The 20,328-nt window shown below is 38.8% G+C and overlaps 1 protein-coding gene across 29 annotated transcripts in view; it reads left to right on the top strand.

Moving 5' to 3' along the window:
• The window catches only part of LOC105466182 (ankyrin 3), a 703,092-nt gene that overhangs the window by 510,309 nt on the left and 172,455 nt on the right, over positions 1–20,328 (top strand). For all 29 annotated transcript variants that reach the window (XM_011715205.3, XM_071069573.1, XM_071069576.1 and 26 more), the window contains 5 exons: positions 6,148–6,246; positions 11,424–11,621; positions 13,791–13,889; positions 16,557–16,655; positions 19,762–19,860. In XM_011715205.3, the coding sequence (XP_011713507.2) occupies positions 6,148–6,246; positions 11,424–11,621; positions 13,791–13,889; positions 16,557–16,655; positions 19,762–19,860 (594 nt within the window). The remainder of the gene's footprint in view (positions 1–6,147; positions 6,247–11,423; positions 11,622–13,790; positions 13,890–16,556; positions 16,656–19,761; positions 19,861–20,328) is intronic.

The raw sequence follows: 20,328 nt of genomic DNA, 5'->3' as shown, positions 1-20,328 counted from the left end.
TGAAAGATCATGAAGCATGGAGGATCGGATGGATGAATTGACAGAAGTAGGCTTCAGAAGATGGGTAATAAAAAACTACGCTGAGCTAAAGGAGCATATTCTAAACCAATGCAAAGAAGCTAAGAATCTTGATAGAAGGTTAGAGGAATTGCTAGCTAGAATAACCAGCTGCAAGAGGAACATAAACGACCTGATGGAGCTGAAAAACACAGCATGAGAACTTCACAAAGCATATACAAGTATCAATAGCCAAATTGACCAAGCAGAAGAAAGGGTATCAGAGTTTGAAGACCACCTTGATGAAGTAAGGCATGCAGACAAGACTAGAGAAATAAGAATGAAAAGGAATGAACAAAGCCTCCAAGAAATATGGGACTTCATAAAAAGACTGAACCTATTATTGGAGTACAAGAAGAAGACAGGGAGAATGGAAACAAGCGGGAAAACACACTTCAGGATATTATCCAGGAGAACTTACCCAACCTAGCAAAATAGGCCAACATGCAAATTCAGGAAATACAGAGAACACCATAAGATGCTCCGTGAGAAGACCAACTCCGAGACACATAATATTCAGATTCTCCAAGGTCTAAATGAAGGAAAAACTGTTAAGGGCAGCTAGAGAGAAAGGCCAGGTCACCTACAAAGGGAAGCCCATCAGACTAACAGCAGACATCTCAGCAGAAACTCTACAAGCCAAGAAATTGGGGGCCAGTATTCAACATTCATAAGGAAAAGAATTTTCAACCCAGAATTTCATATCCAGCTAAACTAAGCTTCTTAAGCGAAGGAGAAATAAAATCCTTTACAGACAAGCAAATGCTGAGGGATTTCATTACCACCAGGCCTGCCTCACAATAGCTCCTAAAGGAAGTACTAAACATGGAAAGGAAAAACCAGTACCAGCCACTGCAAAAACACACCAGAATATAAAGACCGATGAAACTATGAAGAAACAGAATCAACTAATGTACAAAATAACCAAATAGCAGCATGATAACAGGATCAAATTCACATATAACAATACCAACCTTAAATGTAAATGGGCTAAAGGCCACAATTAAAAGACACAGACTGGCAAATTGGATAAAGAGTCAAGACCCATCAGTGTGCTATATTCAGGAGGCCCATCTTACACGCAAAGACACACATAGGCTCAAAATAAAGGGATGGAGGAATATTTACCAAGCAAATGGAAAGCAAAAAAATAGCAGGGGTTGCAATCCTAGTCTCTGACAAAACAGACTTTAAATCAACAAAGGTCCAAAAAGACAAAGAAGGGTATTACATAATGGTAAAGGGAACAATTCAAAAGAAGAGCTAACTATTCTATATATATATGCACCCAATAAAAGATCACCCAGATTCATAAAACATTTTCTTTGAGACCTATAAAGAGACTTAGACTCCCACACAATAATAGTGGGAGAATTTAACACCCCACTGTCAGTATTAGACAGATCCATGAGACAGAAAATTAACAAGGATAGTTAGGATTTGAATTCAGCTCTGGATAAAGTGGACTTAGTAGACGTCTAGAGAACTTTCTACCCCAAATCAACAGAATACACATTCTTCTCAGTGCCACATGGCACTTACTCAAAAATCGATCATATGATTGGAAGTAAAACACTCCTCGGCAAATGCAAAAGAACTGAAATGATAACAAACAGTCTCTCAGACCACAGTGCAATGAAATTAGAACTCAGGATTAAGAAACTCACTGAAAACTACACAATTACATGGAAATTGAACAGCCAGCTCCTAAATGACTCCTGGGTAAACATTATGAAATTAAGGCAGGAATCAAGAAGTTCTTTGAAGCCAATGAGAACAGAGAGACAGTGTACCCGAATCTCTAGGATGCAGCTAAAGCAGTGCTAAGAGGGAATTTTATAGCACTAAATGCCCACATCAGAAAGCTTGAAAGATCTCAAATCGACACCCTAATATCACAATTAAAAGAGCCAGAAAGGCAAGAACAAATGAATCCAAAAGCTAGCAGAAGACAAGAAATAACTAAGAGAAGAGTTAAAGGAGATAGAGACATGAAAAGCACTCCAAAAAATCAATGAACCCAGGAACTGTTTTTTTTTTTTTTTTTGAAAAAATGGACAATATAGATAGACTGCTAGCTAAACTAACGAAGAAAAGAGAGAAGACTCAAATAGACAATAAAAAATGACAAAGGAGATATCACCACTGACCCCACAGAAATACAAACTACTATCAGTGAATACTATAAACAGTTTTATGGAAATAAACTGGAAAATCTAGAAAAAAATGGATAAATTCCTGGACACATATACCCTCTCAAGATTAACCAGGAAGATGTCGAATCCCTGAATAGACCAATAACGAGTTCTGAAATTGAGGCAGTAATTAATAGCCTACCAACCAAAAAAAGCCCAGGATCCAGATGGATTTACAGCTGAATTCTACCAGAAATACAAAGAAGAGCTGGTACCATTCCTTCTGAAACTCTTCCAAACAATTAAAAAGGAAGGACTCCTCCCTAACTCATTTTATGAAGCCAGCATCATCCTGATACCAAAACCAAGAAGAGACACAACAAAAAAAGAAAACTTCAGGCCAGTATCCCTGATGAACATTGATGAGAAAATCCTCGATAAAATACTGGCAAACCAAATCCAGCACATCAAAAAACGTATCTGCCACGAGGAAATCAGCTTCATCTCTGGGATGCAAGGCTGGTTCAACTTACGCAAATCAATAAACATAATCCATCACATAAACAGAACCAAAGACAAAAACCACATGATTATCTCAATAGATGCAGAAAAGGCCTTTGATAAAATTCAACATCCCTTCATGTTAAAAACTCTCAACAAACTAGGGATTGATGGAACATATCTCAAAATAATAAGAGCTATTTATGACAAACCCACAACTAATACCATATTGAATGGGCAAAAGCTGGAAGCATTCCCTTTGAAAACTGGTACAAGACAAGGATGTCCTGTCTCACCACTCCTATTCAACATAATATTGGAAGTTCAGACCAGAGCAATCAGTCAAGAGAAAGAAATAAATCATACTCAAATAGGAAGAGAGGAAGTCAAATTATCTCTGTTTGCAGATGACATGATTTTATATTTAGAAAACTCCACCATCTCAGCCCAAAAACTCCTTAAACTGGTAAGTGCCAAATCATGAATGAACTCCCATTCACAATCACTGCAAAGAGAATAAAATACATAGGTATACAGCTAACAAGGGATGTGAAGAAACTCTGCAAGGAGAACTACAAACCACTGCTCAAGGATATAAGAGAGGATGCAAACAAATGAAGAGGATGCAAACAAATGAAGAAACATTCCATCTTCATGGATAGGAGGAATTAATATCATGAAAATGGCCATACTGCCCAAAGTAATATATCGATTCAATGCTATTCCCATCAAACTACCATTGACATTCTTCACAGAATTAGAAAATCTATTTTAAATTTCATATGGAATCAAAGAAGACCCCATATAGCCAAGAAAATCCTAAGCAAAAAGAACAAAAAGAACACGCTACTTCACTTCAAACTACACTACAAGGCTACGGTAACCAAAACAGCCTGGTACTGGTACCAAAACAGACATATAGACCAATGGAGCAGAACAGAGACCTCAGAAATCTGCAACCATCTGATCTTCAACAAACCTGACAAAAACAAGCAATGGGGAAAGGATCTCCAGTTCAGTAAATGGTGCTGGGAAAACTGGCTAGCCATATGCAGAAAACTGAAATTGGACCCCTTCCTTACATCTAATACAAAAATTAGCTTAAGGTGGTTTAAAGACTTAAACGTAAAACACAAAACCATAAAAACCCTAGAAGAAAACCTAAGCAGTAGCATTCAGCACATAGGCATGGGCAAAGATTTCATGACAAAAATGCCAAAAACAATTGCAACAAAAGCCAAAATTGACAAATGAGATCTAATTAAACAGAAGAGCTTCTGCACGGCAAAAGAAACTATCATTAGAGTGAACAGGCAACCTACAGGATGTGAGAAAATTTCTGCAATCTACCCATTTGTCAAAGGGCTAATATCCAGAATCTGCAAAGAACTTAAACGAATTTACAAGAAAAAACCTCATCAAAAAGTGGACAAAGGATATGAACAGACACTTCTCAAAAGAAGACATTTATGCGGCCAAGAAACATATGAAAAAAAGTTCAACATCACTGATCATCAGAGAAATGCAAATCAAAACCACAGTGAGATATCATCTCACACCAGACAGAATGGTAGTTATTAAAATGTCAGGAAACAATAGATGCTGGGGAGGCTGTGGAGAAATAGGAACACTTTTACACTGTTGGTGGGAATGTAAATTAGTTCAATCATTGTGGAACACGGTATGGCAATTCCTCAAGGATCTAGAACCAGAAATACCATTTGACCCAGCAATCCCATTACTGGGTATATACCCAAAGGAATATAAATCATTCTACTATAAAGACATATGCACACGTATGTTTATTGCAGCACTATTTACAATAGCAAAGACGTGAAACCAACCAAAATGCCCATCAACAATAGATTGGAGAAAGAAAATGTGGTACATTTACATCGTGGAATACTATGCAGCCATAAAAAAGAATGAGATCATGTCCTTCTCAGGGACATGGATGAAGCTGGAAGCCATCATCCTCAGCAAACTAACATGGGAACAGAAAACCAAATACCTCATGTTCTCACTCACAAGTGGGAGTTGAGCAATGAGAACACATGGACATAGAGAAGGGAACAACACACACCAGGGCCTATTGGGGGCTGGGGGGTGAGGGGAGGAACTTAGAGGATGGGTCAATAGGTACAGCAAACCACCATGGCATACATGTACCTATGTGACAAACCTACACATTCTGCACATGTATCCCATTTATTTCTTTTGGAAGAAATTTTTTTAAAAATTTTTGAAAGACAAAAAAAGATCATTAAGTAATTTGTCACATGGAATTCAGAGAATTTGTAACTCTAGGCCGGGCGCAGTGGCTCAAGCCTGTAATCCCAGCACTTTGGGAGGCCGAGACATGTGGATCACGAGGTCAGGAGATCGAGACCGTCCTGGCTAACACGATGAAACCCCGTCTCTACTAAAAAATACAAAAAAAAAAAAAAACTAACCGGGTGAGGTGGTGGGGGCCTGTAGTCCCAGCTACTCGGGAGATTGAGGCAGGAGAATGGCGTAAACCTGGCAGGCGGAACTTGCAGTGAGCTGAGATCCGGCCACTGCACTCCAGCCCGGGCGAAAGAGCGAGACTCCATCTCAAAAAAAAAAAAAAAAAAAAAGAATTTGTAACTCTACTACAACAGTCTATGCGAACAAGTTTTCTCAGCACTAATATCTATAAAAGCAAAAATCAGGGCTAATATTGATGCTGAACCCTGTCTCGTTCTAGCAATAACGAATCTTCATTAGCAGATACATAAACTAGTCATGAAAAAAGCATATCCCATTAAAAGAGAAATTTTTAATACATTGTTTTTGTGGAATGGTCACAAAACTTTTTATATATTTTTGCTGTTTTGATTGGTTATATTCAAATAATTATAGTAATCCAATAGATGATTCATTTTTTATACTTAGAGGCATGTGTTGTCAGGAAATATTTAAACCTTTCTTAAATTTAAACTGATATAATTTTATGGCAGAGAAATATGTGGTAATCAATAAAAAACCTTCAAGCATAAAATTACAGTAAGATAAAATTATGTATGCGGAAATGGAATGGAAATAGAAACTCAAGAGGAAAAAGAACCAATGTAGAATTTCTATTACAGATTTCTATTTAAGAGTTTATTCATGTGTTTTTGTTAATGGTGAGCATCAAATTTCTTGTAGTACTTAGATTTTATTGGCTATTCAAAACAGTAGTGGAAAAGCTACACATTTAAATGTTGATATTCAGACTTGTGGGAAATTACATACTTTGCAGCTATTTAAACTTATGAAAAAATGTAGTTTTCAACCTAAAATAAGAAAGTATTTTATGAAATAAACGAGCAAATGTTTGAAGCCCACTTGTCCACAGCATGTTGGGTGCCATACTGGATCTTGAAGAAGTACACTGCACTCATAGAATTTATTGTCAAATTTAATTGGTAATGTTTCCTTTGTTCAACAGGATGGTCTGACACCACTGCACTGTGGAGCAAGGAGTGGCCATGAGCAGGTGGTAGAAATGTTGCTTGATCGAGCTGCCCCCATTCTTTCAAAAACCAAGGTAATTTCTTTTCAGGTTTCTGGACATTGGACTGTATTTGTTTTGATGGTTATATGATCCAGCCTTTTGAATCACATAGAAAATGAATCAGAGTAGTTATGTTCACCAAATCTTTACAGAACCTCAAAATAAGTTGGAGCTTATTAAAATTTTATGTAGAATGTGCTACACCACAAAGTCATTTGTGTGTGTGTGGTTTCTGTTTTGTTTCAGGAATGCTTACTACTTGATTTTACTCTGTGAAATTTTCATAGCTCAGAAATAATTGCTTGTCAGGTTAAGAGAGACTAAAATTTCTACACTCTCTAAAGTATGGATGCTGGCTGTGTTTAGCCCCTCAGCTTATTTCTTGAGAGTTCACAGGCTATTAAGAAGGTCGAGGATATCGCTTAGCTGATGAACACTGGAAACTTTGGAAATATTGCACCTTGATTGGGCTTTTGGGAATGTTGATATATCTGAAAGGAACACATGATGATTGCCTGAAAAAAAATAATGATTGACTCTCTTTTAGACTTTTTTTTAATAGTAAAACCATTTGACATCATCTGAAGAAAAGAATATTTGCAAATAAATTTTGAGACATATAAACCACCTCATTGTCACTACTATTTTTATTTATTAAACCAGTGATTTTTTTGGAAAAGATACTAAGCTTTACTAAGAGCTTTAATCTCTAAACATTATCAAAGCAACAAAAGCACGTATTATTTCTATTTTCACTCTGGTCAGTGTTTCCTCAACAATATTAGGAAGACTAGACAGGGTTGAGATGGTCTGGACAATTCCATCACTCATTTAAAATGTAGGGTTTAGACTGGTGAGCTGTTGAGGGTGTTGTCTAATGGAATTAAACGTCCATGATGTTTTCATTGTATATGATGACATCTTGGCCTTTTGAGTGTTTCTTATCTTGACGATTCTATTTGTTCTTTTCCTTTTACATATCCCGTATCTATTTTCTTTCCTCCTCCACTGCTGTCTTCTAAGCCACATTATCATTTCTCACTGAACCACTGTAGTAGCTTCCTGTTGGTCCCCCATTTACCTTTTTGCTTCTTCACAAATCAGTTCCCACTTTGCAGTCAAAGTCGCCATATAAACTGTCATCCAAATCATGTCAGCCTCCTGCTTAAAAACCCTCCCACTAATCCCCATTGTTCTCTTTCAAATTGATTTTCATTTTCTCAAAGCAATAAGGAAGAATGTTAAAAATCAGAGAGTTGCTCATCTTTTTTCTCCTATTCATCTCATTGCTTTGGATTTTTTCTGAGAAATCTTGATTTTTTTCTTCCAACCTTTTAATTTTCAAGAACATTTTCTTGTTATCTGATAGCTTCTTTTCTTAAAGTATCCTGTTCTTGTTTAATGGGTACAATATTTTCTGTTACTTTTCTGAGAACATTTGAGATAACTTTCTTGCAATTTAGTTTTTCTGTTTCCTGAATGTCTCTAATTCCTCAGATTTCCTTTTCTTCCTCTTTTTTTTTTTTTTTTTTTTTTTTTTTTTTTTTTTTTTTTTTTTTTTGCTTTGGCTCTATCTTTTATATTGAAGGCTTTCCACAATGGCTGTACCTGACTGTGTCAGGCACAAACATGTGAGTGGCAGCTCTAAAGAGTTTAGGCAGTGCTGATCAGGTGGCAGTGATTAAGAGGGGCTCTTTAATGTCAGGATTATGTTCCCTTTACCGTAGGTGGTACAGTTTTTTGAGAGACAAATCCACCAACCTTTGCAGTGCACACCTGTGTGAATACCTTCTGAGTAGGGGAAAGAGGCTGCCAGTCTTGTGCTTTATGCATACTTTAATCATAATATTGATAACTAATATTTACATAGTGATTACTGCTTGTCAGGCTCTATGTTCTTTACACGTATTAACTCATTTAATCCTCATTAAGTGAGATACTGGTATTACTGTTATTCCCTTTTAATAGATGAGGAAACTGAAACCCAAAGAGATAAAGTAGCTTTCTCAAAATATCTCAGTTAGTGGCAGAACAAGGATTTGAACCCAAGCAGCCTAACTTTAACGCCTGCATTCTCCTTCCTTTTTCTGTGATCACCTATTCTCGGTCCAAATCCTCATCACTGCCCTCTGTTCTGTCTGGGCCCTTGAGTCTGAATCTCTCTAGTTCACCTTCTCCAGACACTAATTCTGGTGTCCTTCAGGCTAGAAGGAGGCAGTTATCTGACTTTGCTGAGTTGGGAAGGGCCTGGAGACCTGACAGCTCCATACACAGTCTTTGATCCGATTTTACTTGCAGCCCCAAGTCTCATCTTATCTTCTGAGGTACTACGCTTCCATAGCCTCCACCTTTTGAGGATTTGAAAGGCAAATCAGCTTGTCTTTTTATTCCCAGCAGTGTGCTGGAGCCTGATTGTATTGGCTCATGAGCTGGTTGTGTACATCTCTTCCCAATTCCTCATTCAGTAACATCAGATGGACGGCTTGAAATTGGTTGTTGTGGGGGGATTGACAGCATGGAAATTGGCTAGTGCTACACACTGGGGCTTTTCTTTTTCCAGGAGTTGGATGTTAAACATTTGTCAGCACAGCACTGATTCTACTGCTTCAGACATTTAGGTTTCAGCCTCTCTCTTCGACTGGATGAATGACCACACTCAAATCCTCTTTTCATATTCTGAAGTTTGGAGACAACCCTCATCTGTTTTTGATTTCTTCCCCATTGTATATGTGGGAATGGAAAAGGACACGCACATGTGTGCCCTTCTGGATTTCACCCTTTAAATCTATTATTGCTTTTTGGTGGAGTTTTGGGAGAGGAAGGATAAATATAGCTATCACATCTGCCGTGTTTGATCAGAAATCTCCCTCTGCACTGAGGATAGACTTCTTAAGATATTCTGACCACCTCTCTTCCTCATCTCCTCCCATTTTGCTCCTTCCTCACCATCTTCCAGCTAACCAGCCTTATTTTGCTTCCTAGACTACACCTTTGTTCTCATTTTCTGTTTGCTTGGTTTGAGTTCCCTCAGCTTGTTCCAGATCTCTGCGGTCCCCGTACATTCTTCAACGCAAATGTCTTCCTCATAAACAGGCGTTTTCCCATGATTTACCCCTCCCATCTTCACCACCCCCTGCCAGTGCCATCTGGCCATATTTTATTTTCTTTAGAGCTTTTAACACCATCTTGAAATTATATGCTTGTTTACTTGCTTGCTGTCTGGTTCTCTTCAATAGAATGAAAGCAAGAACTTTTCCTTGTTCAGTGCAATACCCACAAGCACCTGTATTTGTGCCCAGAACACAGTAGGGCTTCAGTAAATATTTGTTGAATGACTATTAAGTGAATGAGTACATTCCTAGGCTTAAGGCCATCTGACCGGTTCTTCAAGAATTTCGTCTTACGGAGCTAAGAAAGCCCATTACATTGGATCAGTATTTTCAGGCACCATATGTAATACCACCTCTTTCCATAGGGCAGATGGTCTTTTCTTTACTGTTTTCTTGTCCTTCTCCAATTATCTTTAAGTTTCCCATCCACACAATCATTGTGTCTTTGCATTGCTAGAGAATTTTTTTTTTTTATTGACACTGCCTTCCATTTCTACTCTCCACTATTCTTTGTTCTCTCAGATTTTGTGGGGTTTTTTTGTTTGTTTGCTTGTTTACTTCATGTTTTCCTCTAAGACTGTATCAAAACATAAAGCAAAAGAATGTTTTGGCAGGAATAAAGCAGTCCATATGCTCGTGGGTAGCAGTATCTCAAATGGGAAATGTTCCTACCTTTTTCTGCACCTTCATTTCTATGGTTTAAAATATTTGAGGGAAATTTTTTAGGCAGAAATATCCTGATAGACTGACAGTGTACGAGGCCTTTAAATTGACCTAGAACTTGCCGAATTCTTTCTGTATGTGCAAAGCTCTCTTCTGTGCGATGGAAAAAATAATAACCATGTACCTCTTGCCTTCAAGGAACCCAAATCGTTGAAATATATGTCAGAGAGTGAATAATGCCACGGGAATGGTTAACGAGGAGCTCATATTACTTTTTCTTATCCTGAATTCCTTCTTTATGTCATTCATTGATAAATTTGGAGCAAATAATTTGGCTCAGAGGATTCAGAAACCTCTGGTTCCTTGGTGCATATTTGATCTGTCATTGTCAAAATTCATTGACGACAATTTTTTTAGAAACTGAATTTGCTGTCAACTTACTTTTCCCAAAAACATGTTAAACTATGTTACAATAATTGATACAGCCTCTTTTGATAATTGAATTCTCTAGGAATTTCCCAGGTTCCCCCACTTTGCCATCATAGTTAAAAGAAAGGATTGACATCTTCATACCTTGTTTTGCCTTCATTAGGAAACATATTGAATGCTGGTGTCACTCTAGGTTTTATTTACCTTTGACCACATATATTTGTTCTCTCTGCTCTTTAAATGAATTTTCAACTCATTCCTACTGCACATGATTAACTGAGTTATTGAACCCAGTTGATTTAAACTAACAAGGTGAGCATTAGTTATTGGCTTTGTCAATGCCCTGCCTTTCCTCATCATAGACACATGGGGGCACCAGATTGATAGAAAAGGGAAACGTTTCCCTTTCTTTGATGTGAGATGAAATGCATTACATTGGGACCATTTTTAAAGTCAAATCAATGTAGTCTTCAATATTGGGTATCAGTAATCTCTAAGGACAAAATTAATACCAGTCTAATGAATACCAATCTGTTCTTACCTTTAATTTTCTTTTAGTCTTAAATATTAAGAATTCCTATTCAGCCAAGTTCCAGTGGCTCATACCTATAATCCCAGTGCTTTGGGAAGCTGAGGCAGGAGGATCACTTCAGGCTGGAGTTTGAGACCAGCTGAGCAACAGAGTGAAACCATAACTCTATTTAAAATAAAAAGAAAAGTAAAATTTCTATTCATCTGGGTTATGACCCATGCTGCAATTCACACTTCTATTAAATTAGGAAAAGACATTTCCTTGACGACTTGTTATTGACTGACATAAGCAGTTGGGAGGGCCAATTTTAAAAATAGCTGTAGTTCAAAATAGTTGTCAAAAGCTTTTACAAATAGAAGGTATTTTCATGTGAAGAACTGGAGTTTTTATCTGTTTATATTTGCACTTTATTTGTGTTCTGCACATTTGTGTTTAAAAGGTAAAAAAATGAACTCTGATTTCCTTATGTGTTCCAGAATGGATTGTCTCCATTGCACATGGCCACACAAGGGGACCACTTAAACTGCGTCCAGCTTCTCCTCCAGCATAATGTGCCCGTGGACGATGTCACCAATGACTACCTGACTGCCCTACACGTGGCTGCCCACTGTGGCCATTACAAAGTCGCCAAGGTTCTCTTGGATAAGAAAGCTAACCCCAATGCCAAAGCCCTGGTGAGTGACTCAACCAGCGAGTCCAGCCTCAGTTGTCTTGCTTACAACCTGCTGCCTCTGTATGTGAAGGGAATGCTTTGAGGAGGTTAAAATGGAAGGTGCTAGTTAAAGTGTACTTCTTGTCAATTTTTTCAAATATCCTTCAGGAAAGTCTACAAAATTTTCTATTTCCGACATGAGAAAGGCTGATGGAGCCAAACTGTTAATGTTTTTATGGTCACGTAAGTGACCTTTATGAACCCAAAGACTACACAATTATAAAAAGACTAAGGTGGCCAATGTCATCTTATTGTGGATAAACTTATAATTCTGTGAATTAAAATTTTATTCGGAGATCTGAAAACGAGGCAAAGTTATCAAAAATATCTATTTTAAACATAAGCGGTCTAGGAATTTGTGAGCTAAAATTTTATATTATCTTAACCTTGTAAGTTAATGAAATATTGCCTGTAATCTTCTGTTTCCTTTTGCCAATCAGAATTTTGGTCTGGTTTATAGGCTTCACTTTAAAGTAATTTGTTCTTTTAACCTTTAGCCATGCTATACTTTGGTTTTCTCAGCAAAATGGTGTTTGTTGTCTTTGCAAAAATAAATGGTCCCAACTTAGTAAGCTGTCTATTTCAGAATAAGTACCCATGTTTAGGAAAAAATAAGTCACCCAATTTTAGGGAAAGCATGTGAGTTTACTAGCAATTTTGAGGTAAAGTTTGTCATCATCCAATCGACCCTTTAAGGAAGGGTTTTTACCCCTTTCCAAAGAGTGTGGTCATCCTGTCTGGATAGATCTCTACCACCTTTTGTACTCTGTGGGCTCTAAAATTCAGAGTGGGCAGGAAAGAATGACGAAAGAGAAACTCTCCAGACCCCAGACACCTCCTTGCCACTATAATTTCCAAAACCTTTTACCAAAGCAGCATTTCAAGATCTGTCTGTTGACCCACCCAGTCTATCAAACGTGTCTGAATTCTGAGAAGGGAGAAAGGAAATTAACAGTCATGACTCATTTTTCCATACAAGAAAAAAAAAAATAAGTCCCAAAACAGGGCGTGGGTTCCCACTCTCATTTTCCTGTGACTCTGAAGATTTTACAACATATGGAGGTTATAGCCAGTCATCCTGGGATGGACTGTGGCCAAATGGTCTGAGAAGTCTTAGTGAAAACACCTGCAGTGACTTTGACCTAAGCTTTTACGGTGCACTCTGGTATTTATAGTTCTCCACTGGCTGCTGAAATACATGCCACAGTCTCAACTGGCAGGCAGGACAACTTGGGACATAATTTATTAAAAAGCAGATTCTTTTATTAGATTAAATAGTAAACCAAATTATTCAGATAATGGGTTATTTACATTTCTGCATCCTTGGGGTAAACACCTACTTGAAGCATAAAGCTAGAGAAGAAATCAAAACATTTTAGAGCTGGCCTTGTAGTTGTCCTAAAACACAGCAAAGAGAACAGAATAAACCTTGGTGAAGTAGAGCCGTGAGGACAAATGTTGGGGCCAGGAGTTTTCAGTCCGTATTTGAAATGAGGTAGAGGAGGGACATATTATTATTGTTATTATTATTATTTGTTATTTTGAAACAGAATTTCCCTCTTGTTGCCCAGGCTGGAGTGCAATTGCACAATCTCGGCTCACTGCAACCTCTGCCTCCTGGGTTCAAACGATTCTCCTGCCTCAGCCTCCTAAGTAGCTGGGATTACAGGTGCTTTGCCACTATGCCCGGCTAATTTTTGTATTTTTAGTAGAGATGGGATTTTACCATGTTGGTCAGGCTGGTCTCGAACTCCTGACCTCAGGTGATCCACCCACCTCGGCCTCCCAAAGTGCTGGGATTACACTTGTAAGTCACCACACCCAGCCGGGAACATATTATTTGGAAGAGCGAATTCCGAAATAAAACAACGAAATGAATGATCATTTTTACCTCAGCTAACAAGGAGACTGTAACAAAAATTCACTTTTTGTTCACAATTACCAGGGCACCTTGGATTCCTAGGGCAGCTAGACTACTTCCAGAATAGAATCTACGTGCTGCTTAACCCTGGTACTTTCTGTTCATTTCAATTTACCGCACATCATTTTAGCAAGACTATTTTACTGTACATAGTGAAACTGGGTTTTGATGGAATGTAGTCAAGCAGGTATATGTATTTGTCCCTTGCAGAATGGCTTTACCCCTCTTCATATTGCCTGCAAGAAGAATCGAATTAAAGTAATGGAACTCCTTCTGAAACACGGTGCATCCATCCAAGCTGTAACCGAGGTGAGAAGAGTTAAGATTTCTGGGAGTCCTGAGATACCGAGAGTATAGCCTTAGAAGCCAGAGCCCCAGGGCCATCTCCAGGGACCAGCTAGTTTGTTGGTATATCATGGCCATAGACTGCATTCTGAACTATTCAGCAAAAGGGCTGCCAGTCCTTAGGAGAAGCAGACAAGCCTGTTGGTGGGTGAGTTGGATGCAAATGTATCACTATGTCAAGAAATGTAACCTAAAACATATGCTTAAGGGGAACGGCCCCATCACAGAAAGCATAATTTGTATCAAATCCTAAACTGTAGTACTTCTCTAATGGGTGCAGTTTTGTCCCCCAAGGGGCATTTAGTCATGTCTGGAGGTACTTTTAGTTGTCACAACTGGATAGTACTATTGGTATCTAGTGGGTCAAGGCCAAGGATGCTACTAAACAGTTTACAGTATACAGGACAGTCTCCCGCAACAAAAAATCATCTGATTCAAAATGTCAAAACCCTGCGCAAGACGACCTTGGTGCTTTTGTCAAGTAAGGATTACTCTGTCTCAAAACTCAAAATTAATGAAACTGCTGCTGAGGTTAGTAAAGGATTAGATCTAAGTTTCTCTCATAGTAACCAACTCAGAACTCAGATAAATGATCCATCAGAATCAGGGCTGCACCTTCTACAAAGCAAACCAAGCCTGACACCTACCCTTTCAGACTTGTCCCAGACCCCCAACCTCCACCTCACTACCTCCTAGCACCCTGATCTCTGTTAATTCTAATTCTAACCCTTGGCACTTCCATAGACTAGACACTCTCTTGTTTGCCTCTGTATGTCTATACCTCTGTGTGTCGCACCCCCTTGGCCAGGCAAATCCTGCACATCCTTTAGAACCAGATCTGAGCCACCTTCTTCAGGAAACCTCCCCTCACTCCCCAGCCTGGACTACATGTCCCTTCTAGGAACCATCACCTCATCCTGTGCCCTTATCTAACTCTCTGACTTATGACTCAGTGGTGCCCCCAAGACCCCCAGAGGCTGAAGGCTCCTTGGAGGTAGGGCTGTGTCTGACTGGTCTTCATATACCCACAGTGTCTGGCCCATACATAGCAGATCATTCAGTAAAGTTTTGTTGAATACCTGATGTTTAACTATAGGATTTGAAGCAAACATAAAAATTAAAGTCTAGTCTAGTGATTGTTGCTTGGCTTCAGTTTCTTGCCTGCAAATGGAATATTTGCCTAGATTTACACTTATAATTTTTAAAATATGAAATGGTTGAGAATATGAATACTGATTTGCCATACTGTCAGGCTTATGGCTTCATATTAGGCAACCTGTTATTTTTAAGTATAAAATAGAAAGTTTACTTTCAGTGCATAGGAACCCTCTTAGAGATCAGAACAGGCTCTAAAATAAAAGTAAATTCTTGGCTGATGTTTGAGTAAATGTCCAGAGGTGTCAACCAGTAATCCAGCTCTCTGTTCCCTAAGAGCTTTAAAGGGCAGTTTAGACCAAGATTTTGCCTTGCACGAGCTCTAACTATTCCCCCTGCCGATGGAAAAAGGTGCCAAGACTATAACAAAATTCTCATTTTCCTAATTGTCCTCCATTCTTCTCACTTTTTGAAGTCTGGGCAGCCAGAATTATTCCTTTTCTGTCTTTTACCTCACTTTGATTGTATAGAATTCCTTTCATATATTTTTGGCATTTCTCAAATTTCTGCTGAGATTAATTATCCCCTTCTGTCCCTTTTTAAAAAACAGGTTAGCTTTTTCTAGATATACTAAAAAAAAAGTTTTATCAAGTTATGATGTTCATGTTATAAGCTAAATTAAAGTCTGAAAAATTTAAAATGGAATCATTTCATATAAAAAGCATAAGTAAATTATACTCTTTAAAAAATTAATGGCTTGAGATTTTTATCTTTCTTATTCACTCTATTTAAATCTCACAATCATGGGCATATTCAATATAAAATATCCTGGAATCAATAAATTCTGCTTTATGCTGAATAGTATTCTGGGGTCTACGTACATGTATGTGTATGTATGTGTGCATAGGATCTGAAGCAATTCAAGTCTAGTCTAGTGAACATTGTAATATTTGCTTTATTTTTAATGCCTTAATTTGTAACACCCATAAAGTTAAAAAATTAAATGTTTGAAACTATTAATGCTGATTTGTTCATTTATTAAAGAAACAGCTTCGTGTTAGGTACCCTGCTCTTTTATATGTGACATAAATGGGAATCCTCTTTAAAGCCCAGAATAGGATCTGAAATAAAAGTTGACGTTTTACTAATATATATGAAATCACCGCTGTCCTCCCTCTACACACACACATATGGATAAGGAAGGTTTATTAGTAAAGGGGAAAAACAACCTTCAAGTTATTTATCAGCTTTTTCAAAGATCTACATTAAAAGTATGAAATAAATTCTTTTTCTTTTTTAATAGGTATGACATAAGTCTTTCATAGTAACAGAATTTGCTTTAAGAAAATGATGATTATGTGTTGATATATTTACCATTATAGAATCTGTAACATAATGGTGAATGTCCTGATTCTTCTAATCTGATCATTAAACTGGTTTAGATGGATGGATGCATGGCAGGCAGGCAGGCAGGCTCACTGACAAACCTTTTTTATGCTAAGCCAACAAACCACCATTTTCTTCTTTTCCCCTTAGTCGGGCCTTACCCCAATCCATGTTGCTGCCTTCATGGGGCATGTAAATATTGTATCACAACTAATGCATCATGGAGCCTCACCAAACACCACCAATGTGGTAAGTATTCTTTGAATGAAGGAGGTCCGTTGTGAGTATTTAATAAACTGGCAAAGGTGATTTTTATCTACTTTTTTGTTTTTTATTTTTTTAAGAGTTGGAGTATCACTCTGTCTCCCAGACTGGAATGCAGTGGTGCAATCATAGCTCACTGCAGCCTAGAATCCTGGACTCAGGTGCTCCTCCCACCTCAGCCTCCCAACTCACTGAGACTACAGGAATGTGCCATCATGCCCGGCTCATTTTTAAATGTTTTGTAGAGATGGGGGCCTCACTATGTTGCCCAGGCTGGTCTTGAACTCCTGGCTTCAAGCAATCCTCCTGAGTTGGCCTCCTAAATTGTTGGGCTTATAGGCATGAGCCACCATGCCCTACCTTATTGTTATTATAATTAATTAATATGTAATTAATATGACTACTGAAAAGAAGAAAATTCAAGAATATGTTTGTTTCCTTTACTTCAAAGGCAAGATCTGCTCAGTCTCTAGTTGGCCACAAATTGTTAGGACTTATGAACTATGTTCATTAAACTTACAGGTGCGTTACTACTGGATATTATATTGTAAAAAATAAAGTGTGGCCAGGCACGGTGGCTCACGCTTGTAATCCCAGCGCTTTGGGAGGCCGAGGCAGGTGGATCACATGAGGTCAGAAGTTTGAGACCAGCCTGATCAACATGGAGAAACCCCCGTCTCTGCTAAAAAATACAAAATTAGCTAGGTGTGGTGGCACATGCCTGTAATCCTAGCAACCCGGGAGGCTGAGACAGGAGAATTGCTTGAACCCGGGAGGCAGAGGTTGTGGTGAGCCGAGACTGCGCCATTGCACTCCAGCCTGGGCGATAAGAATGTAACTCCGTCTCAAAAAAAATAAAAATAAATAAAAAATAAAGTGTGGGGAATATTTTTCTACAACAAAAACATTAAAAAGTGCCACATGTTGGAGAGGTCATTTAGACACTATGGTTATTTATACAAAGAAGTGATTTCAGCAGGGTGTGGTGGCTCATGCCTGTAATCCCAGCACTTTGGGAGGCTGAGATGGGTGGATCACTTAAGGCCAGGAGTTCAAGACCAGCCTGGCCAACATGGTGAAACCGATCTCTACTAAAAATAAAAAAAAAAGAATTAGCTGGTTGTGGTGGTGCATGCATGTAATTCCAGCTACTCAGGAGGCTGAGGCATGAGAATAACTTGAACTTGGGAGGCAGAGGTTGCAGTAAGCCAAGATCATGCCATTACACTCTAGCCTGGGCAACAGAGTGAGACTCCATCTCAAAAAAAAAAAAAGAAGTGATTTCAACTAACTTCAAGGTAGTCTCTTTTTAATGTGCTTCACCATGTTATAGCAAACCCATGGAATTCTGTGTCCATAGATTACTCAATGGTATTATTTTCTCACACCAAACATTGCTCTGTAGGAACCACGAGGCTCACTTCAGAGTAGCTATCAGAGTGGTAACTTACCACCCGTGATCTGCATGTGGCATTGTTTTACAGGGTTTCAAATTTGACATCATAATATTAGCACAACAGACCATAAACATAATAACACTCATTGGACTCATGAGCATTAAAGAAGTAACAATTAAACAAGCACCATCCTGGCACAGAAGGGGCAAGCTATGAGGTCCTGCACCCTTACCCTGAGAGTGGGGCTCCCCAGTAAGACTGCATCTTCCAGCAGCCCCAAGCAGCACAACCACAACATAGAAATAGACCAGCTTCTCAGATGAAATGCAGTCTTTCCTGGTACTAATTGCAGAGAATGTTTTCATTCGTAGAGGGAACACTGAGTAATACACTAAACGACATCCTCAGCACCTTTCCAATAAACACAATCCACCAGTTTCCTGTGGAATCTGTCCTCACGTGTCCTTCCATGGAAGTAGGTGGCCTATAAAGCAAAGCTCAATTTATAAAGGCAGTTTAAAAGTGAGCATCACCTATGTGAGAGAATATATTTCATTTTTATTTATTTTTTTTTTTATTATTATTTTTTTATTTTATTTATTTATTTATTTTTTGAGACGGAGTCTTACTCTGTCACCCAGGCTGGAGTGCAGTGGCCGGATCTCAGCTCACTGCAAGCTCCGCCTCCCGGGTTACTCCATTCTCCTGCCTCAGCCTCCCGAGTAGCTGGGACTACAGGCGCCCACCACCTCGCCTGGCTAGTTTTTTGTATTTTTTAGTAGAGACGGGGTTTCACCGTGTTAGCCAGGATGGTCTTGATGTCCTGACCTCATGATCCGCCCGTCTCGGCCTCCCAAAGTGCTGGGATTACAGGCTTGAGCCACCGCGCCCGGCCTTCATTTTTATTTTTGTCCATTTCAGTGTATCTGTTTCTAATATCATTTTCATTTTTAATCAAGTAAAGAAGTAATCTGAATTAGAATCTACTTGGTGAAAAAATAGCGGGAGGGTGGTCCAGGGCAAAGAAAATGATCCACTGGGAAAAATGTCCAAAGACTAAGATATTGATCTGTTCAGATCAAACAGGAAATGCAAACCAACTGTTGACAAGCCAAATCCGGCCCTTGACTATGTTTATGTTGCCCATGTAGTGTTTTGTTTTTAATTCTGAATTTATGGTCAATATTTAAGAATAGGAAAATTTATATAAAATCCAGACTGCCACTTCTTTTGAAAACTTGCATGGTGTGGCATGGTAAGGCTGGCATCCTGCATAGTGACAGCAGCAAGCTGAAGATGTTGGGGGTGTGTGTGGGGGGAGTGGCTGCCTGCTTCGGCGCAGGTGTGGGCTCTCTCAAGCACTCCACATCTGCCCAGCTGCACTCACTCACCCGCCTGCTTAGCTCCTATGAGCACTTGCCTTTCTAGCCCCAAGGGAGGCCACATTGTAGGTTACTGAGCAGCGCCCCTGGCACAGTGGGTGACAAGACTCCCTAGGCTTATGTCAAAGTCTTTGCCTCATGGACCAGGTTCCTGTGAAATTCTTATGCATTTGACTTCCTATCTTTTCAATAAGGAAGTGCTTAGGACTATTTTTTATTTTTGAAAAAAGTCCATCATAAGCTTTATGCCAAATAAAATACACCACTCTTCTTCAGAGCTGCAGCTAATTTACTTTGGCTCATGTTCCCTAGAGAGGAGAAACAGCGCTGCACATGGCAGCTCGCTCCGGCCAAGCTGAAGTTGTGCGGTATCTGGTACAAGACGGAGCTCAGGTAGAAGCTAAAGCTAAGGTATGCGCAATACTTGAAAAGTGTTTGAAATTGAGGAAAAACCCTTTGATTTTCATAAAACTTTTAAGTATATTTATGCCGTCTTTCAAGAATACTTTAAAAATAGTGAACAACCTCCAATAAGGAAAGTCCCTACCCAAGTAACACTGTGAAAAATCCCTTCCCTCCACATTTGTTCGTTCAATTATTTAACAAAATGAAATAGGATGAGATGAGAACTTGTGCCTGAAACTGTCAGCACATGGCTAGTCCCTAACAGGTTGGGGACTGAATCTAGACTTGGTCCAAAGTTCTTCACACTCCGTGGAGAAGGGCTTATGCACAAAGCTTCTAGAACAATCACAATCTGGAAGAATAACTGAGCCTTTTTGGTTGACTTGTAAGTCAGCTGTCAACAGCCACAAAAGGAAAATGAGGGATTTTTTTTTTTTTTTTTTCTATACAAGCTGTTTGGCCACTTCAGAATTG

The sequence above is a fragment of the Macaca nemestrina genome, chromosome 9 (assembly GCF_043159975.1).
Source record: "Macaca nemestrina isolate mMacNem1 chromosome 9, mMacNem.hap1, whole genome shotgun sequence".
NCBI classification, from domain to species: Eukaryota; Metazoa; Chordata; class Mammalia; order Primates; family Cercopithecidae; genus Macaca; species Macaca nemestrina.
Note: the sequence above shows the minus strand (reverse complement) of the source record. Positions and strands in the feature narration are given on the sequence as shown.